At 43.2% G+C, this 27312-nt stretch overlaps 2 protein-coding genes across 4 annotated transcripts in view; both read left to right on the forward strand.

Annotated features, from left to right (window-relative positions):
* Positions 1-27312, forward strand: part of ARMC9 (armadillo repeat containing 9) — a 160607-nt gene that overhangs the window by 19160 nt on the left and 114135 nt on the right. For all 3 annotated transcript variants that reach the window (XM_047721349.1, XM_047721350.1, XM_047721351.1), the window contains exons 6-9: positions 5987-6079; positions 7783-7807; positions 15346-15503; positions 23883-23981. In XM_047721349.1, the coding sequence (XP_047577305.1) occupies positions 5987-6079; positions 7783-7807; positions 15346-15503; positions 23883-23981 (375 nt within the window). The remainder of the gene's footprint in view (positions 1-5986; positions 6080-7782; positions 7808-15345; positions 15504-23882; positions 23982-27312) is intronic.
* LOC125094919 (transmembrane protein 70, mitochondrial-like) lies at positions 15578-17216 on the forward strand. The gene is made up of 2 exons (XM_047720621.1): positions 15578-15689; positions 16393-17216. The coding sequence occupies exons 1-2, from the start codon at positions 15578-15580 to the stop codon at positions 17139-17141; spliced, it is 861 nt and encodes a 286-aa protein (XP_047576577.1). The 3' UTR covers positions 17142-17216.

Consider the following 27312-nt stretch of genomic DNA (forward strand, 5'->3'; position numbering starts at 1 on the left):
TGACGTGAAGGACTGACGCAGTTGCTTTTTCTAAAGCAAGATCTCACACTGTCTCCGAGCATCTCTCTGGAGAGTGCTCATGGGACACAGGACAATGGATGAAGCTCCTTTCTTTCCAGACCCGGCATATCTCCGTCTCCTGTTCTGTTATCCTTTAGTCAGATACCTGTCAGCTTTCCTGAAAAGTAGCCCCGAAACTGAAGGCCAGCGAGCTAACTGACTTCATCAAAGCAGGGTTGGCTTAGAGTAGCCGATGTTGAAGTCTGTGCTTGGTTTTCTTTGTCCATTCAAATTTAGTTTTGCCCCTTTCCTCTCCGAGAAGGCTGAAAATATAGAGCGTTTAAGGAAGGGGGTAAAACTTGAAATATTGGGCTTTCTCACCGTGAAGACTTCTGTTTATGAAGATGATGGCACAGCCACAGGGCTGGCCTGCAGAGTTCACCCTCATGGGGGGTTATTTTATCCCCTTTTTTTTTCCTTTTGCTACTCTCTCCATACGTTCTTTCAGTAGCCATCATAGGTGCTTGAGTATGTAAACATAATAAAATCTAAAGCTCATATCTTCCTCCTCTTCCTGACCGTTACGAGGACCTTAGAATGCATTTGCCTCTTTCATCCCCTTCCCAGCTCACATGTTGTTATTGTCAAGTGTTAACACTCATACTTTAACCCCACACGCTACAGAATCTTACTACTTTATGCGATCTGAGTGTGTATGGATTTACCCTTCTATTTATCCATAATTATGCTTGCTGTTCCGTCTCACATTAAGGACCTTCCATGTGTAATCATCTTCTCTGCCTTACGTATGTCCCTTTAGAGTCTTCTTTAGCTGGAGATCCTTCTTCCTGTTCTCGCTTGTCTGAAATGTCTCTGTTGCTTTCTCAGACAGGGTCCAGAATGGTAGGTTTACAGCTATTTTCTTTCTTTCTTTCTTCTTTAATTTTTTTTTAAAAGATTTTATTTATTTGACAGAGAGATCACAAGCAGGCAGAGAGGCAGGCAGAGAGAGAAAGAGAGAGGGAAGCAGGTTCCCTGCTGAGCAGAGAGCCCGATGCGGGACTCAATCCCAGGACCCTGAAATCATGACTTGAGCCGAAGGCAGAGGCTTAACCCACTGAGCCACCCAGGCGCTCTTTCTGCTTTTAAAAGATTTATTTATTGATTTTGAGAGAGAGCTTGAGTGAGCATGCATGGGGTGGGGAGGGGCAGAGGGAAGAGGGAGAGGGAGAATCTCAAGCAAACTTCTTGCTGAGCTCAGAGCCCAGTGTGGGCTAGATCTCACAACCCTGAGATCATGACCTCAGCTGAAACCAAGAGTTGGACGCTCAACCCACTGAGCCACCCAGGCGCCCCAGACAGCTATTTTCTTTTATGATGTCAAAGGTGATGTTATCACCTTGCTCCCATTGTTGCTGTTGGAGTTTGGCCATCAGTCTAATTGCTCTTCCCGTGTAGGTAATCTGTCTTGTTCCTCTGACCTTTGAGGTTGTGTAATTTTACTATGGCATGTCTAGGGGTAGATTTCTGTTTTCACTTGGGATTTGCTGAGCTTTCTGGATGTGATATTTTGTGTATTTCAACAGCTCTGGAAAATTCTGTTTCCTCTTCATATATTGCCTCTCCTCTTTATTATTATTTTTTTAAAGATTTTATTTATTTATTTGTCATAGAGAGAGAAGCGAGAGCGAGCACAGGCAGACAGAGTGGCAGGCAGAGGCAGAGGGAGAAGCAGGCTCCCTGCCAAGCAAAGAGCCCGATGTGGGACTCGATCCCAGGACACTGGGATCATGACCTGAGCCAAAGGCAGCTGCTTAACCAACTGAGCCACACAGGCGTCCCCCCTCTTTATTATTTTTATTGGATGTCTGATTAAATCTATGTTTAATCTACATATCTGATTAAATCTGCATTAGACTTGCTTCTTCTGTCCCTTTTTTTTTCATTTAAAAAAATTTGTGGTGAAATACACAAAAATAAAATTTACCATCTCAACCATTGTGAAGTGCACAGGTTAGCAGAGTCAAGGATGTTCCCAGTGTTGTGCCCTCCATGTCTCTGAAAATCTTGTATTTTCCATTTTGCGAGCTCTGTTGGGGCTGTATTCTGGGTGATTTATTTACACCTGTCTTCAGACAGTCTAATTTGTTCTTTAATCTCTTCTTTGAATTTGTAATTTCGGTTACTAACTTTTATTAATGGAAGTTTTTGTTTTTAATTCAAGTTTATTGGGCATTTTTTTTTTAAGATTTTATTTCTTTATTTGACAGAGGGAGAGATCACAAGTAGGCAGAGAGGCAGGCAGAGAGAGAGGGGAAGCAGACTCCCCCTTGAGCAGAAAGCCTGATGTGGGGCTCGATCCCAGGGCCCTGGGATCATGACCTGAGCCGAAGGCAGAGGCTTTAACCCACTGAGCCACCCAGGCACCCCTGGGTCATTTTTTATAGTCTCTTATTCTTTACTCATATTTTCAAGCCTTTCTTTTTATTTTTTTACCATATTATACATCAGCAGCCTTTGTAGATTTGTTCCTGCTGAGTTTAATATCTGCTGGTTCTCATGCACTGTGCCTTATGTCTCTTTTTGGGGAAAAAAAAGTTATTTTGAGTTTTGACAATGAGTTTATTTTACTTGGGACTTGTGGGAATTTTTTGAGGCCTGAGTGGAGTTTGGTTCTTTCAGACAAGATCTGAATTTGCATCTCTCAGTCATATAAGGCATTACCAACCCAGGATCATTTTAAATTGAATTTCTTTGCTCAAGGCTTTGGGAACCACATAGATAATTTCAGTTTAGGCTGCAATTTTTTTTTTTTTTTTTTTTTGTGGTTATGAAGTTTCAAATGAGGTTTTCCCCCCCTTCTACCTAATGTCAAGTTCAAGACAGGTAGATTTCCTTGCTGTAGCCTTCTAGGCAGTAAATTGGCTTGTCCTTGACTTTTTCCTGATGGTATAGACTTTTTCCTGATGATATAGAGAGTGAGTGCATGAAATGGGGGAGGGCAGAGGGAGAAGCAAACTCCCCGCTAAGCAGGGAGCGCGATATAAGACTTGATCCCAGGACTCTGGGATTATGACCTTAACCGAGGGCAGACACTTAACCAACTGAGCCACCCAGATGCCCTGGGATCCCAGTTTTATGCCAGGGTCTCCTATTAGGTTGCTTACTATGAGTGGATCCTAGGGTCTACTGTCTTCTGTACCATGACTGCTCTTAGAACTGAGGTGTAAGGTCTTCTAGACTCTGAGTTATCCTTAGAGTGAAAACTGTCATTTTTAGCCTCTGCTTTTCCTTTCTTGCCACTTGAGGATGGATTTTAAAATATGGTTAACTTATCCACCTTTTTATATTGTTTTCATTGCTTTTTTAGGTTATCTTTTCTGCTGAGGTGTCACGAAAGGAAATTCCTTTGTAGAGATTGAAATGAGCTCTTTTCAGCAAATTATTTGTCTGTGAGCATCTCCTTGAAGAGATATTTAGGTATTGATCACTTCCAGAAAAACTTTTGGGCACTTAGGTGCCAGGGACCAAGTCAAGCTTAATTAGCAAAATGGAAAGAAATGGAAGGAATTCTTGTGGGCTCTGCGAGGGAGAGAGAGGCAGTGGGTAGTCCAAGAGAGGCAAGCATGAAGCTCTCGCCTCCTTTCCACAAGAATACCCTGCTTTTATTTATTTCATACATTAGGGTTCTGGGCAAGATTTTGAATGATCAGAAGCATTTTGCTGTTGGCAAACAAGTCAGACAATCACTCATCTAGTGTAAAGTCTACATTCTACAAGTGGAAAGACTATGATGTGACGAGCAGGAGTGACTTAGTACAGGCAGTATGGAGAACCGGCCCATTGCTTCCCCTGCCCCATGGGAGCTGGGCAGTCAGGTGCCTAGTACACTTGGGAAATGTTCTTGTTCTCAAGGCTGAAAGCACAGAAAAATAAGAGCAGTCAAGAAAAAAAAAAAAAGGGGATTCATTGCCCAGAGAGATATTATCCCAGTCTTCTCCTTGTCATTAGCAGAGCATCATGAGGTAAACAGTTAAATTGAAAATATATGCTTGTTGGTTATACAACATAGTAATCAGCAGCAGAGCAATTTAACTGAAAGTCTGCATGTCCCAAATATTTTGTTTTGTTTGTTTTTTTAAGACATCTCCATTTCTGTTAGCCAACATAGTAGTCCTTCCCTGCAGTTCTCTTTTACATGGTTGAGTGCAGAAGCTTTTAGTGTTTGTGTGCTGTACTAGTCTCCCAGAGCTGCTGGAACCAAAGGTCACAGACCAGGTGCCTTAAACAACAGAATCTTACTGTCTCCCAGTTCATGAGGCCGGAGGTCTGAAATCAAGGTGTTGGCAGGGCCGTGCTCCCTGTGAAGCCTCTAGGGGAGGATCCTTCCTTGCCTCTCATGGCTTCAAATGTCCCTTGGCTTGTAGCAGCATAACTCCAGTCCCCTGTCTTTATGGGCCCACCTTCTCTCTGTGTCTGTGTCTAAATTTTCCTTCTCAGAAGGACACCAGTCTTATTGCACTAAGGGCCCACCCTACTCCAGCATGACCTCATCTTAAGTAATTACATCTACAACAGCCCTGTTCCAATGACATCATGTTCAGAGGGGGCTAGGACTTCAGCATATCTTTTTAGGGGACACAATTCAACCCATAACACACACACTGTAACTAAAACTATCATGCCACATCAGGGAATTACACAATCTTTTTAAAATATGAAAGTATTGGGGCGCCTGGGTGGCTCAGTGGGTTAAAGCCTCTGCCTTTGGCTCAGGTCATGATCCCAGGGTCCTGGGATTGAGCCCCACATCAGGCTGTCTGCTCAGGAGGGAGCCTACTTCCCCCTCTATCGGCCTGCCTCTCTGCCTACTTGTGGTCTCTGTCTGTCAAATAAATAAAATCTTAAAAAAAAAAAATGAGAGTATTTTTTCAAAAAGCCAGATGATGCCCTGGGTAGAACAGGTGGTGTGAGGGCATGGATAAGGGCGCAGAGCTGGGGAGGGAAAGCGGGGAAGGACTGGGTTCTGGGGCAGGGGGCAGGGCCCAAGAGGTAAGTACCAAGGAATTTTTAGAGATCTTGCTTCTTTTTTATGGAACTTCTTGGTTTGGGTGTAGATATTTTTATATAAAGACTGTAAGGAAAATTGTCCTGAGGAAGATAATTGCTTGTAACACTTTTTATTTTACTAGTTAAGTCATTATTTTTTCCTTCTCAATGAGCATTACTTGAGATAAGTAATTTATTATTAAAAGACAAATCAAACTGAAAGTATATCGTAAATCTTGACATGATGGGTTATTTGAGGCAGATAACAGCTTCTGTCTTTTTTTTTTCTTCTTACCTAGATGAAGTTTATGGTGGGGCGTCTGGGTGACTCATTCGTTAGGCATCTGCCTTCAGCTCAGGTCCCGGGATGGAGTCCCACATTGGGCTCCCTGCTCAGCAGGAAGCCTGCTTCTCCTCCCACTCCCCCTGCTTGTGTTCCCTCTCTTGCTGTCTCTCTCTATGTCCAATAAATAAAATCTTAAATAAAAAAGAAGAAGAAGAAATAGATGAGGTTTATGGAAATGAGTCTTTCTGTTTGGGAAACTCTCAGGAACTGAGTGATAACCGTGTGTGCCTGCCAGCACCGTGTGTGCTTCCACGATTCTGAATTCTGTTTGGCCTTCCACCTAATAAGTTTATTTGTCATGCTTGCGCTTAAATCACTTGAAATATTCAAATCACGTACAGGGCTCTTTTTTCCTTGTTTATGAAAGAACTCTGTTCTTTCCTCCTGCTGTGGGTATTTGAATCTTTTATAAATGAATTGGTCAGATGTCCAAAAACCTAATTTTCACAGCATCGCGCCACCGGCAAGGCATCAAGCTTTTGATTTCAGTAACTGTTGGATGGGGTTATTTTAAACCAAAGGCCACAATTTGCCAGTGCTCTTGGCACTTAAGGATCTAGGGCTTTTATCATTTTTCTTTTTTTATTTCAGGATTCTTGGACTCCAGAATTAAAGTTGAAGTTGGAAAAGTTTCTGGCTTTAATTTTTAAGGCCAGTAACACGCCGAAGCTTTTAACATTATACGTATCCTTTTGAAGCCGATGGAGACCCCCTGTGGTGCAGGAGGGGCACACTGGCTTAGGCGCCACTGAGATGGGGATTTAACTGTTAGTGTTGGCTTTCATGTTTTTGAGGTGAATGAGGCACTCATGGGAGAGTGTGTCAAGGCCCATGAAGAGAATTCCAGGTAGAGGAAATAGCTCATGCAAAAGGACTGAGACAGTATATTTGGGAATTCAGTATTGCTGGACCTGAAGAATAGAAAATCAGAGACTAGGCAGGGCCCCAGGCACAAAGCTTTGTATGAGGTCTTGTAAGTCAAGAGAAGCCTTTAAAGCCTTTTAGTAGAAGAATATCATGCTCATATTTACATGTGAAAAAAAAATCACTCCTTTTTACTCCTGATTATGAAATTGATCATATTCCTCATAGAAAGTCTAGAAAGCACAGAAATGCATTTGTATATGTACATACACCCCAAAATATGTAGTTTACATAAACACAGATACCTGTACATGTGTGTGTTTTTAAATACTTTTATCAAATGAAGAGAACATTTCTCCGTATCATTAAATACTCTTCAAAAATAGCCTGTTTCCTCAAAAGTTGAAACATAGAGTTACCATATGACCCAGCATTTCCTCTTGTAGCTTTATACCCAAGGGAACTGAAAACCTATGTCCACATGACAATGTGTACACGAATGTTCACAGCATTCAAAAGAGCCAGAAAGCGAAAACAACCCAAGTGTCTCTCAAGGGGTGAATCGATAGCTAAGATGAAGCATACCCGTATAATGAATATCACTCAGATGTGTAAAGGAATGAAGTCCTGACAGACAGATGCTACAATATGGATGAACTTTGAAAACATTGTGCTGAGGGAAGGAAGCCAGACATGAGAGACTGCATATTATATGATTCCGTGTGTATGAAAGGTCCAAAAGTGGCAAATCAACAGAGACAGTAGATAGTGGTTGCCCAAGGCCAGGGAGGGTAGGGGAAATGGGGATGACTCCTAATGAGTACAGGGTTTTTTTGGGGGGGGTGATAAGAATGTTCTAGAATTGATTGTAGTGATGGTTGCACAACTCTATGAATATACTGAAAACCAATGAAATACATATTTGAAATGGGTGAGTTATATGTGAATTATATCTGAGTAAAGCTGTTACTAAAAAAAATTAAGAAAACACAAACCGAACAAGTTAAGTATTTTGCCTTCAGTCATGTGGCCCGATGTGTGGGAGCTGAGATTGAAACTCAGGCAGTCTGGCTCCAGAGTGTGATCTCAGCTACAGTGTTTTGCTGTTGTCATCCCGATCTCAATTTTCTTAGGGTAGAGCTCTAAAATGGAAGTGACAGAGTTGAAGGGTGTATGTTCAGTTTGCATTTTTTAGTAGAATGTTTGGTAGCAGTGGGGACGGTCTTTGGAAGGGGGCAGGGAGGCTGCTTAGGGGGCTGTTGAAACAGCGCCAAGACTTGCACGCACGCAGCAGGAATTGAGCTGGAGAGAAGAGGAGTCACTTGAGAGTGAGGCATCCAAGTACTGAGAAGTCTGTAACTGTCTCAGCTCCTTACAGCTACATTAGGAATCAGCCTTCACTGTCCTGAGAATTCTCCCTTAGACCTTTGTTAAGGCTCTTTCTCAGACTGGCCACATAGTGTGAGAGACCCTGAGGACTTTATCCTCAATGCCTGTTTTCCTCAACTTTTTTCTCATCCCAGAAGGAGAACGGACAAAGTAACAAAGGTAAATCATCTGGATTAACATTTTTTATTGTTTAATTTTTATTTTTTTAAAGATTTATTTATTTACTTATTTTGGGAGGGGGAGAGAGAGCGTGCACGCGCAAGCAAGCGAGCAGAGGGAAGGGGCAGAAGGAGAGGAAGAGAGAGCCCCAAGCAAATTCCAAGCTAAGCACAGAGCCTAATGTGGGGCTCCATCTCATGACACAGATCACAACCTGGGCTGAAACCAACAGTCGGTCGTTTACTAGACTGAGCCACCCAAGCATCCCTAGATTAACATTTTTAAAGAACAGTTTTGCCAGCTCAAAAGTTTTGACTCACTTTTGAGTAGTGAGATAGGAATAGAGATGGAGAAAATGTGTGAACTTGGTGAACAAAGGCTTTAAAAGTCTAAATTATTTTTTTAATTAATAAAAGTCTAAATATTTATGAAGTGCTTTGCAACCAAGTTTATCTGAGGTTCCTTGAGGCCCCCTCTGCAGGAGGGCTGGTGGATAAGGTAACCCAGATGCGGAAAGATGAAGGGAATCCAGGCCCTGCCCCAAGGGACAGAACTGCAGCAGCACAGCCAGAAGATCCTGTGCAGCCGGGTGGGGGCGGGAACGAATCATTTTAGTATCTTCACTCTTACCTTGAACTAGTGTGTGGGGTCTTACTTCCGTAGCAATATGGAGCACCATCTTAGAAGCATTTCCATCTTTTGCATTCAAAGTAGGAATTCCAACATTAAGTTTTTAGCATAAAATGATGGTTTTCCATTATGAGCTTTTTTTTTTTTTTTTTTTTTTTTAAAACACCAGAACTGTTCATTTTTCAGTAAGGTGAGAAAAATGTTAGGTAATATGAAGTCAGTAGCCGGTCAGCCCTTGACACAAGGGTTTGTAAAACAACAACAACAACAATAAAACAAATAGTGACCACAATTGTGGCTCTTTGCCTGAGCTTTGGCTTTGATGCTACATTAGGAAACTGCTGAAATGTTGGAAAGGGTGCGTGAAGTGTTTCACGCCTAAGTTCTGGTGTCAGTGCCCAGCAGGTGGAGTTTTACCACGTGAAATAGCACATTGGCCCTTCCCAAGGCAGGGTAATGTTAGAGGGGATTGCAAAACTTCCTGCCATTGTTTCTCCGTGGTTTTTTGTTTTTTTTGTTTTTTTTTTTTAGAGAGTTAAAGTTTTGTAAAAAAAGGAAACATTGGTAAATTATTTAGCTCTTTGCTTTCCAGGGAGTTGACAGAGGAACGTTTTACATTTGACACACAAGGAGGGACGCAGTAGCTTTAGATGCGGGAAGTCTGAATGCCTGTTTCTGCCTTGTGTGGCTGTGCGTGTCCCCAGCGGTTCTGCCACCCTCCTGCCCCCCGCAGCTCAGAGGGACAGGACCCACTGCTCCTTCACAGGGGAGCATCGGTCCATGCCTGAGCACGGAGGAGCTGAGCCACAGATGTGGCCTTGTGGGGTCAACATGGAATGCTCCAGGGGTCAGCAGGCCCGTAGCCTTGGGGCTCGCTGAGGCTGCTCTGCCCCCAGGGTAGTGTGCCCGAGGATGAGTCCCAGCAGATTTCCTCAGCTCCTCAGGCTTGCTCCCTGAGGGGTTAGTACAGTTCCCGGGTCTTGGCTGGCATGGATCCCTTGCCAGTTTTCTCATATTAGGAACAGTGGGAATTTTTTTTTTTTAAACAATTTATTTATCCATTTTTAGAGCTGGAAAGAGAATGTGAGCGGGGGCAGGGGCAGAGGGAGAGGGACTGAGGATTATGCCACCAGAATTTACCAAAGGTGTGAAACACATCATATACTCTTTCCCATCCTCAAGCAGACCCTGTGCTAAGCATAGAGCCCAGTGCGGGATTCAGTCCCAGGACCCCGAGGTCATGAACTGAGGCAAAACCAAGAGTCATCACTAGCCATCGGAGCCACCCAGGCGCCCCCAGAGCAGTGGGAATTCATACACTGCACTGGGCCTTTGGGTTCTGCCCCGTGACTCCCAGAAATGCGCCTTTGCCCCACTGTTTCTGTTGTAAGCTAGTGCACCGCCTCAGGCTTCGTGGCTTTAAAACAACAATGTCTATTTATATTGTCATCATCATCTTGTGTGGTGTGTGAGTCTTGTGCTCAGGCACTTCTCCCTCCATGTCTCGTGGATGCAGACGGAGCCTGGTGGAGCCATCTTCAAAACTTCCTTACCCACGAGCGCAAGTCTGAGGCCCTTGTCTGGAACATCTGAGTGGCCTGGGCTTCCTCATGGCATGGTGACCAAGCTCCAAGGGCAAATGTCCCCAGACAGAGCCAGTGGAAGCCGTGTCACCTTTTCTAAACCAGCCTCTCAAGGAACTCAGTGTCATGTGTGCTGTATTCTCATTAGAAGCAATTCCCGGGGCGCCTGAGTGGCTCAGTGGGTTAAAGCCTCTGCCTTTGGCTCAGGTCATGATCCCAGGGTCCTGGGATCGAGCCCCGCATCAGGCTCTCTGCTCAGCAGGGAGCCTGCTTCTTCCTCTCTCTCTTCCTGCCTCTCTGCCTACTTGTGATCTTTGTCTGTCAAATAAATAAAATAAAATATTTAAAAAAAAAAAAAACAAAAAAGAAGCAATTCCCAAGGCCAGCCTGCATTCAGGGGAAGGAGAATGGCCTTCCGCCTCTGGACAGAAAGGAGTGTCAAAGACGTGGCAGTTATTTGAAAACCACTATCCCACCTGCGTCCTTTGAGTTTCAGAAAATCGCTTTAGTTCTTGATTGAATCTGTTTGGTCCATGTTCAGATTCTGTCTTTGAGCTCCTAGATGCTTGTGGAGGGAAAGATGGTGGAAAGCCTCCCGACTCCTGAGCCTCAGCCAGCCCTTGTCACCCCAGCATACCCTGCGGTTTCGAAGGCTAGCCAGATAGGAACCACTGAGAAGTGGCCCACTTTCACAGATAAAATAAATCTGCGAGGGGACGAGCCTGTGTTTTTCTATAGATCTTTCCTTTGGATTTCAGCAGGGAGACCAGGGGGTTTGAGCCTTCTTTTGGTTTGATTTTTATTGAGTTTGCTGAGGAAGCCAAGCAGAATGTGCGTGGAATTGAGACTGGCAGGCACAGCCTGTGTGTTGCATGCGGTGTTGCCATGGAGACCAAAGGTTAGCCCCCTTGGGCACTGGTGCTCGGGGCTCCAGGTTGGCCAGTGTCTGCACTTTGTGGTTGGCCGGTGTCTGCACTTTGTCCCCTCCTCCCACACTTATGGCTGCAGTGGTCACAAAGCCCAGACATGCCACCAGTTTAATTTAATTGTGGACTTAGGTGTTGTTTTTACATTGAATGGTTGGGCAAGTCATTATTCTGTGTATCTTGATAGGTAAGGTTCATGGACAAGCTGATTTCCATAAGTGTTGAAGGAGGCTAGAAAAGTGCTTGGAGTGGAAAATTGTTTCAAAAGGAATTACATTTTAAAATGGAGTTTAGAAGAAAAATTCAGGTTGGAAATACAACATATTGTGTTATTATTTTACCTGGCCATCTAAAAAAGGTAGAGAAATAGTATCTTTTAGCATTTTTGCCATTAATTGATTTGATCCCTTCAGAAAATCATCAGCTGACCATTTTTCTAGAGTGTAGAGACCTAAATGGTGTTTTTATTTATTTATTTATTTATTTATTTATTTTTTAAGATTTTATTTATTTATTTGACAGAGAGATCACAAGTAGGCAGAGAGGCAGGCAGAGAGAGAGAGAGGGAAGCAGGCTCCCTGCTGAGCAGAGAGCCCGATGCGGGACTCGATCCCAGGACCCTGAGATCATGACCTGAGCCGAAGGCAGCGGCTTAACCCACTGAGCCACCCAGGCGCCCTAAATGGTGTTTTTAAAATGATGACTTATATTCATGATTATACATCATAACTTTCTTAATCCAGCACTTATAGATTAGCAGAATAGCAAAGAGCTGATTTATATCTGAATACAAGGAAGAGAGTATATTGTATTGTAAAGTTAGAGTGATTGGTTATAGATTTTAGATATTGGAAAAAGAGTTCCATATTTTAAAATGTATCATTTTGTCTTGAGCAACAAAGGGATCTCTAAAATTAAATCTCATCTACTCTTTAAAAAAAAAAAAAAGCAATGTACTTAAAATGGAAATGTTAAGAGAAAGCTTGAGGCTTGGCCGCAGGGGAGATCTCCATCACTTCTGTTACTGTTTCAGTGCATGCTGGAATGATCCAGAACCTTTCTGTGACCTTAACCCACATTCTTTTAGTTGTATATATACATCTCATTGTTTAAAACTTGAGATGTAGTTCCTTGGATTTTGGTACAAATTATGTCAGTTTTGAAATGTGAAGAGTCCCAGTAAATGTCACTGGCATGACTAAGACAGTTTCATTAATATAACACGGAATTTGTAATGACTCCTCTCCACTAAAACTTGAGCTCTTGCGTGGCAAGGGATCTTGGCTCAGATGTCCTTGTCTCATAAAATTTTTGAAAAAGGAAAAAAGAGTCAGAGTTCTTTTTAATGCTCAGAAATAAAGTTGAGATCTTAGAGCTGTGACCCCAGTAGCTTCCACTAAGTCAGGTCCTGTTTGCAGGCAGCTAAGGTGTCTGTATGGTCAGCAGGCTCTTATGCTGACTGGTGTATTTGAACTGGTCACAACTATTTCAGCCCAGCTGCCCACTTCTCTCCTTCCTATGGCTGCTGGCAGTTAGGTCTCTCTACCCTTGGATGTGCCATACTTTGGAATTTTCCAATTTTGGGATCCCAAGGCAGAAGTGCCACAGTAGTCCCTTACATTTAGCTAATGGCACAGTGAGTTTTTGAGTTTCCAAGTTTCCAAGCAGGAGTGTTCCTTTCTGCAGTCTCCTTTCAAGAGGACGACTTTGGTGACAATATAAAATTTATCATCAATATAAAAATTGATGATTTGTGAGGTCATTTGTCCTAGTTAATGGGTTTTGGTACTTCATTCATCATCTGCCACTTGGTACGCATTGAGAAAGTTTGCACGGATGCTCTCTAATTGTCATTACTAATAGAATTATGAACCAACCTGTAGAATTTTCATCGTCGGAAGTTCTAGTCTATGTAATCGAGAATTTTGTACATTTAAAAATCCTTAAAAATATTTAGCATAGGACAATGATAGTGACTCCTTCTCTCTAATAATATTTAAGTAAAAACTTGATAAATGATTTCCAGAGATGTTCTCCAAAGATTGAATACCTGATGTAAATTCATGCTGGAAGAGTTTTTAAAGTTATCTTTCAATACTGAGATTTGAAGGATGCTAAACAATAATAATAATATTAGTTCATTATTATGTGATATTTTGGGTTTTTTTTTTAAGATTTTATTTATTTGACAGAGATTATAAGTAGGCAGAGAGGCAGTCAGAGAGAGGAGGAAGCAGGCTCCCTGCTGAGCAGAGAGCTAGATGTGGGGCTCTATCCCAGGACCCTGGGATCATGACCTGAGCCCAAGGCAGAGGCTTTAACCCACTGAGCCACCCAGGTGCCCCATATTTTGGGTTTTAATAGTTAAGATACTTTACTTCTACATATAATCATGAAATAAAGTGTTTGAAATATAGTTTGTGCACGATCTTCATGGCTGTTTAGAACAGTAAGAGGAATAGATGAGTTAGGATGGCCGTTCTCAAATGTGTGGTTTGTGTCTGAGCCACATGGGGACTTGTTGACACTGTCGTTTCTCAGCTCCCAGCCCACACCCACAAAATCAGAATCTCTGGAAGTGAGGCTTGATCATCTTTATTTTTGGATGATTCTGACATATTTCAAACATTGTGTCCTGCTGTTTTCCAGTGTAACTTCTGTTTTTTTCAAGTTCTCTTCTTGCATAGAAATACATTTAGAAGATCTTGGGCCCTTCGCATAGAGGAAATAATAGTAATTGCTACCACTTATTGACTACCTCCCATGGGCTATTGGTGAACTAGGCACTTGGATGTATCTGTCCATTTAATCTTCCCAATGATTTGGTTTTCTATGTGTGCTTTTAAAAAAATTGAATACATTGTTTCTTAAATTAATACAGTGTTGTATTAGTTTCAGGTGTACAATACTCGGTGTTCACCTGGATAGGTGTTGTCCCATCTGTCACTGTACAGTGTTATTACAATATTATTGACTGTATTCCCTGTGCTGTACAATCCCACAATAACTCTTCGAGGTCATTACTATCATCACCATTTCATAGGTTAAGACATGAGAATCAGGGGTGCCTGGGCGGCTGGGTTGGTTAAGTGTCCGACTCTTGATTTTGGCTCAGGCGATGGTCTCAGGGTCGTGAGATTGAGCCCCTTGTTGGGCATGGAGCCCGCTTAGGATTCTCTCGCTCCCTCTGCCCCGCTTCCCCCTTGCATGTTCACATGTGTGTGTATCCTTTCTCTGTCTCTCAAAGAAAAAAAAAAAAAATAGAAGGGCACCTGGGCGGCTCAGTTGGTTAAATGTCTGCCTTCAGTTCAGGTCATGATCCCAGTGTCCTGGGATCGAGCCCCGCATCGGGCTCCCTGCTCAGCTTGAGCCTGCTTCTCCCTCTCCCTTTGCTTGCTGCTCTGCCTACTTGTGCTATCTGTCTATCAAATAAATAAATAAAATCTTTAAAAAAAAAAAAAAGGAATGAGTATCACAGAAGTTAAGTGTCTTGCCCAAGGTATCCAGCAAGAAAGTGGTAGAGAAGGGGCTTGAGCCCAGGCCTTTATGATTTAAAATCTCTCTCTGTATGGATGAAATGTGTTCTAAAACAATGACTTTTAAGTATTACATGGTCCCTGGATTGGGACAAGAGGGAGTTAAACTTGGGTCTGGGGGCAGCGTCATTTCCTTCGATGCAAACTTAGCTTTCTGGGACAGAGGGCAGTAAGAGAGGGCAAAGGAGTGTTGACACTGATGAAGATTTGCTGTTCCAGCTGTGTCCCGGGTGATATGGCCATCAAGTGCTGCCCCTGCTGGGGAGCCCAAGAAGAGAGCCCTAGCACCTTCCAAAGTTGCCTGCTCTAAGGCCCAGTGGGGCGGTTTGTGCTCTATCAAGCTGGCAGAGTGAGCACCTAGAACCTTACCTAATTCTGGATTCTCACTTTCTCAGCATTAGTCAAGTAGCCTAACCTTTATTTAAAATGAAGAATTGTCCTGCAGATACTTACTCTCCCCCAGATAACCTCACTGGTCAAAATGGGGAAAAGATGCAGGTCTGGTTCATCCAGTTTGTGAGCTGATTATAGAAAGAAACACTGAGTTTGTTTCTTTGTTCATAGAACAACTAAAAGAAATTGCATGGAGCTCAGTCAAGGAAATAGATTGTGAGGAAAACCAGTGATGGGTCAGTTGAACTACCAGAGATAAGAAATTGAAAATCAGTGGTTACAGAGCACTTGGTAATTAAACACGTGGAGAAATAGCAGCAAAGCGTTAACCACGAATAATGTCAAGTTCATTGTGATAGCAAAATATTCTGAAAGTAGACACGATACTCCCTTGAGAAGAATATGACTATTTTGTATTTTTGTGGGGTTTTTGTACTGTTGTTTTGTTTGAATATATAATGTCTTCCTAGATGTGTCCCAGCAGCTCCACCAGCAGCTGGTAGAAGCTGAACGGAGGTCCATGACATACTTGAAGCGGTACAATAAGATCCAGGCGGACTACCACAATCTCATCGGGGTCACAGCAGAGCTGGTGGATTCTCTGGAGGCCACAGTCAGTGGCAAGATGGTAAGAAAGATCCCCAGTTGCTCGTGTGTCTGTTAGGAGCTAAAGAAGTGCTAAGAACATGGACTCTGTTGATAATGGGATTCCCGGCCACTCCTGGCCAATGGCACCTGCCCCCTGTGCCTCACAAAGCCAAGTGCAGAAAGGAGACCACACTGACATCCCACACCAGTTATTGTGCTGCTCTCAGTATTTTATCCATTTTTCCTGACACGCTCTCAACCACATCATTATTCCTCTGCCTTATTCTTTACGTTAACAAAGCATAAGTTGTCTGGCAACAGAAAAAAATAATACGGAGTGGCATAAAAATGGGAGAAATACGCTACTGGTATAGAGGAAAGTTACAGATTTTCACATATTGATTTGATATCCAGCTATCCTTCTGAACTCTTTTAATCTGAGAGATTCTTTTGATTGATACTCCTGTATTCTAGGTTGGCAGTCATATCATCTTCAAATAATGATATTTTTGTTTTGTTTCCTTATTTATAATGACTTTTCCTTTTCTTAGCCTACTGGCTAAGACTGTGCAATATTGTGGAATAATGTGGTCATGGGCCTCCTTGTCTTATTCCTGACTTTAATGGGAATGATTTTAGTGTTTCCCTTACTAAAAAATTAGAAAGTGTAGTAAAATTTCTTTGTGGAAATACACATTTTCTTTAAAAATGGAATAATTGGGGCACCTGGGTGGCTCAGTGGGTTAAAGCCTCTGCCTTCGGCTCAGGTCATGATCCCAGGGTCCTGGGATCAAGCCCCGCATCGGGCTCTCTGCTCCGTGGGGAGCCTGCTTTCTCCTCTCTCTCTCTGCCTGACTCTCGGCCTACTTGTGATCTCTGTCAAGTAAATAAATAAAATCTTTAAAAATAAATAAATAAATAAATAAAAGTGGAATATTGGGGACTTCGGCTTGGCGGGAAGAGGACGGTGCCGTGGGCGACCGCCGCTCTTCGAGGCTTTAGGGCGGCCGCCTCGCGGGTGGCCCCTTGTAGCGGCTCCTCGGGGCTGGTTGGCTTCGGAAGCGCGGGGCTGCGGGGAGCTTCGCAGTTTCTCGGGCGGCGGGTGCGAACGCAGGTACCTCTTTGTTGGGAAGGATGCATTCGATGCTTACATACACAGCTTGAAAAATCAGAAGATGGAAGGCTGATTTATACTGGGAATCTGGCACGAACAGTATTTGGTGTGAAATGTTTCTCTTATTCTACAAGTGTCATCAGCCTTGCATTACTACCATACATTTTTGCACAAAACAATATTATATTTGGAAGTCTGCCTTTGCAAATATTATTTTATGGCATCATAGGAAGCTTTACAGTGATCACTCCAGCACTGCTTCACTTTATTACAAAAGGCTATGTTGTTCGGTTGTACCATGAAGCTACAACAGACACTTACAAAGCCATTACTTACAATGTTGTGCTTTTAGAAACGAGTACCGTGTTTCACCAGAATGACGTGAAGATTCCAGACAGCACACATGTGTTTACCACATTTTATGCTAAAACGAAATCGCTGTTAGTTAATCCAAGGCTCTTTCCAAACCCTGAAGATTATAACCATCTAATGGGTTATGACAAACCATTTACTTTTGATATGGAAGAAGACAGTGAGAAGAAACAGGTTAAAGATGAGAAATGAGTCTATTGTTTTTTACATTTGTGCTTAAATGTGATTTATGTTCCAATGTATATTAATAAAATTGCCTTTACTTTTGTTTTCTGTTAGTGATTGAAAATAATTTGAAACTGTATCAAACAACTTTTAATTTTTACAGAATTATATTCCTATATAATAATTATGCTATGTTTGAAAAATGAATCATGTAATATTCTACCACTTGTGTTTTTAAAAAAGTGAAAATACATTTTCATGCTGGCGTAAAAAAAAAAAAAAAAGTGGAATATTGTAAGTTCACATGCAATTTTAAGAAATAAGGCAAAGAGAGTCTTGGCACAGCTGCTCAGTGTCCCCCGGTAGTGACATTTTGCGTAACTGTTGTTCAGTAGTGCAACCAGAATGCTGACATTGATCCAGTTCTGTTGACCTTATTCTGATTTTCTCAGTTTGGTACTCATGTGCATGTATTGAGTTGTATATAATTTTGTCACAAATGTAAGGTTGTGCATTAAAATTGTTTTTAGTGGGGTGCCTGGCTGGCCCAGTTGATAGAGCATGTGACTCTTGATCTTGTCGTGAGTTTGAGCCCCATGTTTGGCATAGAGATTACTTAAAAAAAAATTTTTTTTAGTGACTTCAAAATATGATTATGAGATAATATGTATTATAGAAAATTTTAGAAATAGAGAACTTTGTAAAAATGAAATTTGAATTACCTGTAATTGTGTCACTTAGTAATAACACTTAACATTCTATATTTTTTTTCAGTGCTTGGATACGTGTATTTTACAGAAATGGACCCTAGTTCACCCAAAGTTTTCTAATCTTTTATCCTTACTGCTGAATCGTGCATTCTTTTTTTTTAGTCTTTTTTTTTTTTAAGATTTTATTTATTTACTTGACAGAGAGAGGGAGAACACAAGTAGGCAGAGAGGCAGGCAGAGAGAGAGGAGGAAGCAGGCTCCCCGCTGAGCAGAGAGCCCGACTCGGGGCTTGATCCCAGGACCCTGAGATCATGACCTGGGCCAAAGGCAGAGGCTTAGCTCACTGAGCCACCCAGGCGCTCCTGAATCGTGCATTCTTTTTTTTTTTTTTTTTTTTTAAGATTTTATTTATTTATTTGACAGACAAGTAGGCAGAGAGGCAGACAGAGAGAGAAGGAAGCAGGCTCCCCGCTGAGCAGAGAGCCCGATGTGGGGCTCGATCCCAGGACCCTGAGATCATGACCTGAGCCAAAGGCAGAGGCTTTAACCCACTGAGCCACCCAGGCGCCCAATCGTGCATTCTTGACGTCATTATTCTACAAGTCTCACCATTAGTGGCTTCAATCCCATCGTTCAGCAGCGTCATACTTCCCTTAGTGTCTGTTCCCTGCGTTTGGACATCTAAGTCATTTCCAGCTTTTCACTGTCATAAATTACAAATGTAATGGGAGGAGATGAGCCTCTGTGACATTTTTAATTTTAAAATTTTATTTATTTTTTTAGGTTTTATTTATGTAAGTAATCTCTACACCCAACTTGGGGTTCAAGCCCACAACCCCGAGATCAGGAGTCACACACCCCACCAACTGAACCAGCCTGGTGCCCCTGTTTCATTTGTTGTTTTTTTTAAATTTTGTTTCTTCTATTTCATTTTTTACATTTTTTTTTTTAAGATTTTATTTATTTTGTCAGAGAGAGAGGGAGAGAGAGCGAGCACAGGCAGACAGAATGACAGGCAGAGGCAGAGGGAGAAGCAGGCTCCCCGCCAAGCAAGGAGCCCGATGCGGGACTCGATCCCAGGACGCTGGGATCATGACCTGAGCCGAAGGCAGCTGCTTAACCAACTGAGCCACCCAGGCGTCCCCTATTTCATTTTTTAAAAGTTGGTTTTCGGGGCACCTGGGTGGCTCAGTGGGTTAAAGCCTCTGTCTTCGGCTCAGGACATGATCCTAGGGTCCTGGGATCGAGCCCCACGTCGGGCTCTCTGCTCAGCAGGGAGCCTGCTTCCTCCTTTCTCTCTCTCTGCCTGTCTCTCTGCCTACTTGTGATCTCTGTCTGTCAAATAAATAAAATCTTTAAAATAAATAAATAAATAAATAAATAAAAGTTGGTTTTCTAGGTTGAAGTCTATACTCAGGTCCGGTAGGAAGGTTCTGCTCATCTGAGTCCCCTGGCAGTGCTTATCTTTATACCCCTGCCAGTCCTGGCTATTGGCATTAACATCTGTATTAGTTTGCAGATTTGATCGATGAGAAATAGTATGTCAGGATTTAAATATACATTATATTCTTTACACATGACTTTGAACATTTTTTATATGCTTCTTTCATTCATTGAACACAGATTTGTTGCATGTTTACTGCGTACCAGGCCTTCCCTATTCTAGGCATGTGGGCTCTATTGGGCAGCAACACAAGGATCCTTGACCTCAGGGAGCATACATTCCAGTAGGGGCGAGAGCTGATGAACAGTACACATAAATAAACAAATAATAAATGACGTCGTGAGTTAGAACTTGACAGTGGCCGTGGGGAGTTAGAACTTGACAGTGGCCATGGGGAAGAAAAGGACCTGGGTGAAGGGGATCAGAGTTGGTGGGCATGTGTGTGTATGTGGACAGGGGGCAATTTTAAGTAGGCAGTCAGGGTGAGCGTGATTTGAGTTTCACTGGAAGAGGCGAGGGAATTAGGTATGCTGTCCTCTGGGATGCCCCCCAGAATTCTAGGCCAAAGGAAGAGGATGCAAAGGACCCAAAGTGGAAGTGTGCCTATCCTGTCTGAGGAGCCCAGTGAGGGAGGAGGAGCGGCACAAGCAGGTTAGAGGTTCCAGGGCGGGAGTAAGGGTGGGGCCTTTCCTTTTCTGGGGAGCAGAACAGTGGGGCGGTGTGGTCTGGCATGCTGTGGAAGGATCCCCTCTCATTGCTCTAGAACGCTCCTTGGAAGGTTAGTGAACTAGAGGGACCAGCAGGAGGCTCTTGCAGTCACCAGGGCAGACCTGGTGGTGGAGGAGGTAGTAGGCAGAGCCGGAGAGGTGCCCTGCCTGGGTGTGTGAGGACAAAGAACCGGCAGCATCTCATGCTGGCTTAGACCTGGAGAGGGGTTGGGGGAGGGGCATGGACGACTCCAGGTTTTTGGCCTCGGCTGTGGGAGGACAGCGGCAGCACCACCAGCTAAGACGGTAGGCCTTGGGTGGAACAGGTTTTAGGGGAAAGCAAGATACAGCTTTGGGCATCACTGTTAAGACACAGGCCATTCAGAATTCATCTTTTATAAATATTTTCCATAGTTTGTTTTTTGGTTTTTAAAGTAGTGTTTCTTAGTTTCGTAAAATTTACGTGTTTATATAGTCAAATCAGTTTATCAAGTTTTCCCTTCGTTCACTCTGCCTTTTCAAAGTGCTTTGAAGCTTTGAAGTGAAAAGAAGATTTTTCCCACTTAAGGGAGCCAAAATAAATGTTCACCTTAATTTTTTTCTAATGGTCGTTTTACTTGGTTTTGATTGTTTTAATTTTACCTTTAAATCTTTAATCCATATGGAATTTATTTTAATAGATGATATAAGGAAGAAATGTACCTCCCCCACCAAAAACCATTTGAGTCAGACTGTTGACTTCTGTCTTAATTTACTAATTTGAATGGCTACCTTTATCATGTAGTGGGATTTTAATTTTTTTCCATTGATCTGACTCCTAAGCTAGTAAAGCTTTTTTTTTTTTTTTTTTTTTTTTTTTTAAACTGTAGTAGCTTTTCAGTATGTTTCAGTATCCTGGACTGAAAGCCTCTTTGCTCCCGTGAAAACTTAGCCCATACGGCCTGGTGCGGCCGGAACAGTGGCCACATGCTGGCAGGGGAGGCAGGAAAGATGGATTGGCAAATTGGGGACACCGAGAGACCAGGCTTAGGAATTTTTGCTATGTCTGTTGTTAGCAATGAGCTTTTGAAATATGTACCTTAAAAATTGGACTTTTCAAATTAATTAGCTTTTTTCTAGTTTTAAAAATAGCATGTGATGCCTTTTCTTTAAAACAGAAAAGTATCAGAAAGAAACCGAACATGGCTTCTGTAACCTCTGGTAACAAACCTGGGCACACGGTTAGAAGATATATACAGAAATATATAAAAAGAAAAGCATATGCCTCCCTCTGCCTTCTCTCCTGTTAAACAACAGTCACCAGAAGAGCCAGAGTCGACATGGCCTTGGGCGTGACATGCTGCCCAGGGACAGGTGCATGAGCTCTGACTGCCACCTCACAGGGAAAGAGGGGACAAGCTGGTAGGACCAGGGACTAGACTCTTAACTGGCTTGTTTTTAATATAAAAAAATACACGTTTGTGGTAACAGATCGGAACACGTCTGAGTAGGCTGTATTAAAGAGCAACCCCCACCCCCCAACATACACAGTTTCTTAGTGTCCTTTATATGTTGGTATTCAGGATGATATTTTCTTGTGTATTTTTTCCAAACATTTCTATGCATGCATGTGTGTGTGCTTGCGGCCTACATATGCTTGGGATCATGTGACCCATTATTCTTCTGAAACTTGCTGCTTTACTTTCAGTGTATCTTAGAGATCTTTCCACATGACCACATTACCCTCCTTCTTTTCTGGGCTTGTACATTATGCCATTGTAAAGGTGAACCGTAACTCGTCGATCTCTGATGGTAAGCATGTAGAGTTTTTTGTTTACTAGAACAAAAAAATGTGGCAGTGAATATTCTTGTATGTACTGTATACCTTGGAAAACAGGTAAGGTAAGATCCTAAGAGTGGAATTGTTAGGTTAAAGGTTATGGGCATTAACATTTTGGTAGATGTTGCCAAATGAGTTCTCCTGAGATTCCTCCTGTGATGTCTCCCTAACCCTCCCGGGAGTTTATCCATATCAGGGTATTTATTTGCCCACACACTTGCCAACACTAGACACTATTATACTTTGAACTCATTCCCGGTTTGGTAAGTAGAACTTGGTGTTCTGAATGCTTCAATTTAGATTTCTGTAATTATGTATGAGGCTGAATATACATTTTCGTGTTTGTTGGCCATTTATACATTGCTTTTCAGTCTATGGATTATTTGCGTCCTTTCCTCATCCCCTGTTTTAAGCAAGAAGGTGACACAATTGAATTTTCTTGCTAAAGAAATGGTTCTGGTAGCAGTTTCAGAAGTTAAAGGAGGAAACAGTTTCAGGATTAAGGGGTTGATGCAAAGTCTCAGAAGCCACAGAAAACTTTAAAAGACTAGAACTGAAAAGTGTCCAGTGATTTTGACATTTAGAAGGTCAGTGGTGGTGGCCTTTGCCGTGTGAGTTTCCGTGGAGTGATGCAGCTGGAAGCCTCCGTGTAGTGTGTTGGGAGGTCCAGGGAGGGTGAGATAGCAAATGAGGGCTGTTCCCTCGAGGACCTCGGCTGTGAAGGAAGAATACTGAACCAGTGGTCAGTAGGTGAAGACCTAGTTTAGAGGAAGGGGAAGGTGCTTTTTAAATATGAACTGTATTTGGATGTGTTTTTAGTTTGTAGACAATGAAGAGGTATAAAAGGAAAGGTTAAAAACACAGGAGGAGAAAGAAGCGTTTACATTTTGATACTATTGAAATTCAGAGGAAATGGATGCAGGATAAGGTGCAAGTGCGGGCCTGAGACTGAACGCTTCTTTGAGTTGCTTCATAAGGAGCTGAGTGTCAAGCAGTGAGCACAGACATCTCCCATGGACACACCGAGACTTTCATGTGTCTGAAGCAGACCAGAAGTTTCTAGTGGGTCGGTGGAGTCCTCCAAGGAAAGAAGAGGGCACAGCTCTTTCTGATTCATGAATCAGTTGTTTGGTCCTTGCATGGGGACAAGCAAGTGAGGTGCAGAGAGGGGCTTGTGATATAACCATGTGGGAGTTCGCCACGGGGAATCATGAGCCCGGGGAAAGGGAGCTTCCCCTCCAGCAATCAGGCATAGAAAAAGGGCTGGAAGGGTGCAAAATGGTTACCTCCAGGGATTGGCATATGGGGAAGGATGGGACTGGGGAGAGGTTGGGGCACTTGCACAATTTAAATGTGCATTTTTTTTATAAAAAGAAAAGATACGAAATGAAAAGAAAAAATTCAGATTACCATCTGAGATGCGGTATGCCAGTCCTGAATTACAGTAGCTAGCCAGAGGGTGGGAGAGGTGCTAAAGGGAGGCCGGAATCGAGTGCAGTGACAGGGACAGCACTGTACCTCACGCTGGCTGGCACTGGATCAACAAATGTCTCCATCATTCATTCGGTAAGCACGTCCCGGACGACCTGGCCTGCGTCAGGTGTATGCGGGACCTCATTACCGCTGTCACCGTGACCAACAGAGCAGACCTTGTTCATCTCACTTGACAGGTTAGAAGGCAAGGGGCAGAGCTGTGGGTTTGCTTGAGTCCAGCACTGGAGCCCAGATTTTCAGATGTCACGCCCACCGTCCTTTCTAGCACACGTTGGCCACCCGATTGACTTTATTGCTTGAATCCACACACACACAGAAATGGCTTAAAATCAGTTTCTTTCACATGCCCATGAGAGTACATCTCATGCACTTAAAGAATTTAGAATATGACAGTCCACGATCACAGCAGCAGGGTGTTAGTAGTTTTTTCTGTCAGGCCCAGTGCTCTAGCTCCCAGAGCTCCTGTGTTCAAGCAGAATTCCATCCGCATACCTTGCAGAAAGACCGGTGAGAGCTCTGCTCATCACCTGGGCCCATGATGTCCCTGGGGGTGCTTTGGGCCTCTCACCAGCCACCCTCATGTCCTCTCTGCAGATCACCCCGGAGTACCTGCAGAGCGTGTGTGTCCGCCTCTTCAGTGACCAGATGCGACAGAGCCTGGCCCACAGCATGGACTTCACGAGGCCTGGGACGGTGAGGCTTGGGGCCCTGCGGCTGCACCCCCCCCAAATTTAAACATAGCCTAACTGGAAAAGTGAAAGAACAGGGGCAAATTACATGCAGGAGTCTGCGTTTCAGCTGGCCTCGGAGGTCTAGAAGGTTCCCGAAGGAAAGAAAGCTGTTTTTGCAGAGTGAGCAGCTGGGAGCTGGCTTCCCGGGGGTGATGGGAAAGAGGCACAGTCTGCTCTTCCCACTGGGGCTGTTCGGTGCCCAGGCCTGGTAACAATTAGCAAATCAATAGGAAAGGAAGGAAACTTCATTCTCTTTTTGAAGCCCTACAAAGACAGGAGCTCTCTTTTTTTCTTTTCTTAACTTTTTACTTGGAATAATTGCAGACTTACAAAGAAGTTGCAAAAATAGCACAAGAGATACTTGGATACCCATTACCCAGATTCAGCAACTGTTGACATTTTACCCATTTGTTTACTTTGCACACACATGCGTGCACATGCACACACGCACACACAGTCTTTTTTCTGAGCCATTTGAGAATAAATCACATATATTATGGCATTTTGCTGCAGTGTAGAGTTCCTTTCTTAATAGGAGTGCCCTCTTATCTAGCCTTACAGTGATCACTTGAATAAATTTAATGTCTTTATGATATTCTTATCTAATTTGGGCATTTTCCAATTTGTCTTGAGCCATGTTCTTTATAGTTGGTCCTTCATTGAAGAAATAGAGCATTTCTCTTTTTTGTGTTTCATATTTCCTCGTGATTAGATTCAGGGTTTGCATCCCAGGGTGAAATATTACTTAGGGGATATTGCGTCCTTCTTAGGGTAGCTCACCCAGAGGCTTGTGGTGTTGAGTTGGGGTTCTTAACTTGGGGAGCAAGGACACCTGCATGTCCTGCAGATGTTTCCAAAGCCCTTGAACCCATGTCCCTGGAGCTCACCCCTACCTGCTGCCTGGGCCACCTGCTAAATAGTGGAGCCAGGTGTATTCAGTTCAGAAGGAAATACCGGGGAGTCCTGAGGCGCCCCCCTGGGTCAGAGCCACGGCTTTTAATTAACGGGAAGGGTTTGCACATTAATATTAGGGTGTTTATAAACAGTGGCCTTTTTTAGTATTAAGAAAAAATGTATATCCTACCTCATTCTCAAGTAGGTTTAAAGCAACTTACTATGAGAAAACACAAATATGAAAAATAGAAGATGGAGGGAACGAAATTGTGGTTAGAACTCACAGAAACAGGGCACCTGGGTGGCTCAGTGGGTTAAGCCTCTGCCTTCGGCTCAGGTCATGATCCCAGGATCCTGGGATCAAGCCCCACATCGGGCTCTCTGCTCAGCAGGGAGCCTGCTTCCCCCTCTCTCTCTGCCTGCCTCTCTGCCTACTTGTGATCTCCGCCTGTCAAATAAATAAATAAAATCTTTAAAAAAAAAAAAAACAGAAACAAAGTAGAGTGGTGGTTGCGTAGGGCTGGGAGGTAGGGGAAGTGGCAGATGTTGGTCAAAGGATGTAACTTCTAGTTATAAGATGAGTAAGTCCTGGGACTTTATAGAGTTGTGGCTAATGTTAACAATATTATATACTTGAAGTTTACTAAGAGAGTAGATCTTAACTGTCCTCACTGCCCCACAAAGTAATCAAGGTGATGGGCATGTTAACTAACCTGATCACGGTGATCATTTCACAATACATCCATTTATCAGTGTGGCACTTTGGACACCTTAAATGTATACAGTGTCCTCTGTCAACTATGTCTCAGTAATGCTGGGGGGAAAAGAAATTGTGGTTAAAAGAAAATGAGCGTAGGACAGTACAAGTAAGCCCTGGCTAGGGCGTGTCAGAGCTGCTGGATGCAGGCAGAGGCAGGCCTGGCCCGGCTCTGAGCTTCTTCGTAGTCCATACCTCTTGGGCCCAGGAGTAGGTGTGACTAACTCCCAAGGGAAGAGAGATGGTTGCCTAAAGTTTATTATCTGCGTTTACTGCATCTGAAACAACATATGTGCTACACACACAACATGGGAAGCACGGCAGTGAGCTGAATGACCCCGAACCTGCCACACATTCACCTGACAGACCATTCCCAGGCCACGGACACCCTCTCTGGGCCCTTGAGACTGCCAGTTTCTTTTGTGATCTTGACAGAAAGGACACAGTAATGTGGGGGAGAGCAAATGTCCCTGACCCCATCATTTGGCTGCTCCCAGGAGCACTGTAGAGCCGTGGGTGGTGGTGGCTGCGCCACAGGGGGCACCTAAATAGCTTAGTCAGTTAAACAGCTGCCTTCAACTCAGGTTGTGATCTCAGGGTACTAGGATCGAGCCCTGCATTGGGCTTCCTGCTCAGCAAGGAATATGCTTCTCCCTCTCCCTCTACTGCTTTCCCTGCTTGTGCTCTCTCTCTCTGTCAAATAAATAAAATCTTTAAAACAAAACAAAACAAAACAGAAGCTGCATGGTCTGTGCTTTAGGATATGGCCGCAACAGTTTTAGCATGCAGAAATCTTAGGGAATCAGCCACTTTTAAATGTCAGGAAAGCACACAGAGACATCCAAGTTTCGGAAAAGTAACTTCCTTGTGGACCTTCCAGGATAAGGGGGTTCAGGCCACATCCCCGAGGACTGGCTGAGTTGACCCTCTGTGTACACTGTACATTTAGCTATAAGTCAGTTAAGGAGAATTTTTACAAAAAATGATGGCTTTCTAGCAGTAATTGGCATAGCAGGATCGGTCTATTAGGACTATTCCTTTCCTCCCTCCCTTACACTTATTTATTAGTTCAGCAAATACTTAAGTGTTTTTCAGGTCTGTGCTATAAAATCCCATCCTATCTTGCATATACAAGCATCCTTATATTTTCACTTTCTTTTGGCAGAGTGATGCTCCCAGCTTATTTAAAATGGATATCGTGTGAATAAGGAGCAGTTTAAAAGGGAGGGGAGCACAACATATCTGGTATTTTACCCCATTAGACATGAATGTTTTTTGTCAAGAGATGAGTGCTATCATTCTTCCTGTTACAGTGGTATTAAGGTACACATTCTAGGCCTTCAAAGCCAGAGGAGAGAGGATGAGCTCTGTTTATCTTAGTTCTTAACCATTTTCTTTCTCCTGAGTCACTAAGGAACAGGCAATAAAATCTGCAAACAATCTTTTATTAGTCCCATAGATTTCTCTCTGAGATGATAAAAAGTGGATATGAGTCATTGTAAAAGAACATCCTTGTGAAAGTGTAATATGTGTATGATATTGGATTTATAATATGTGAAGAGGAAATTAGAGTGCAGTTTAGATAGGAAGTCTGGTGGTTGAACAGTAGGATTGAGGATTTGGGAGAGGAGGGCTGCTTTCT

This window comes from Lutra lutra, chromosome 3 (genome assembly GCF_902655055.1).
Source record: "Lutra lutra chromosome 3, mLutLut1.2, whole genome shotgun sequence".
Taxonomy (NCBI): domain Eukaryota; kingdom Metazoa; phylum Chordata; class Mammalia; order Carnivora; family Mustelidae; genus Lutra; species Lutra lutra.

Bases quoted from the DNA above. Each gene is read 5' to 3' on its own strand.
- LOC125094919 (XM_047720621.1), top strand. From the start codon at position 15,578: ATGGGATTCCCGGCCACTCCTGGCCAATGGCACCTGCCCCCTGTGCCT. The intron at 15,690-16,392 runs GTATTTTATCCA...AATAAATAAAAG, and splicing joins CAGTTATTGTGCTGCTCTCA to TGGAATATTGGGGACTTCGG.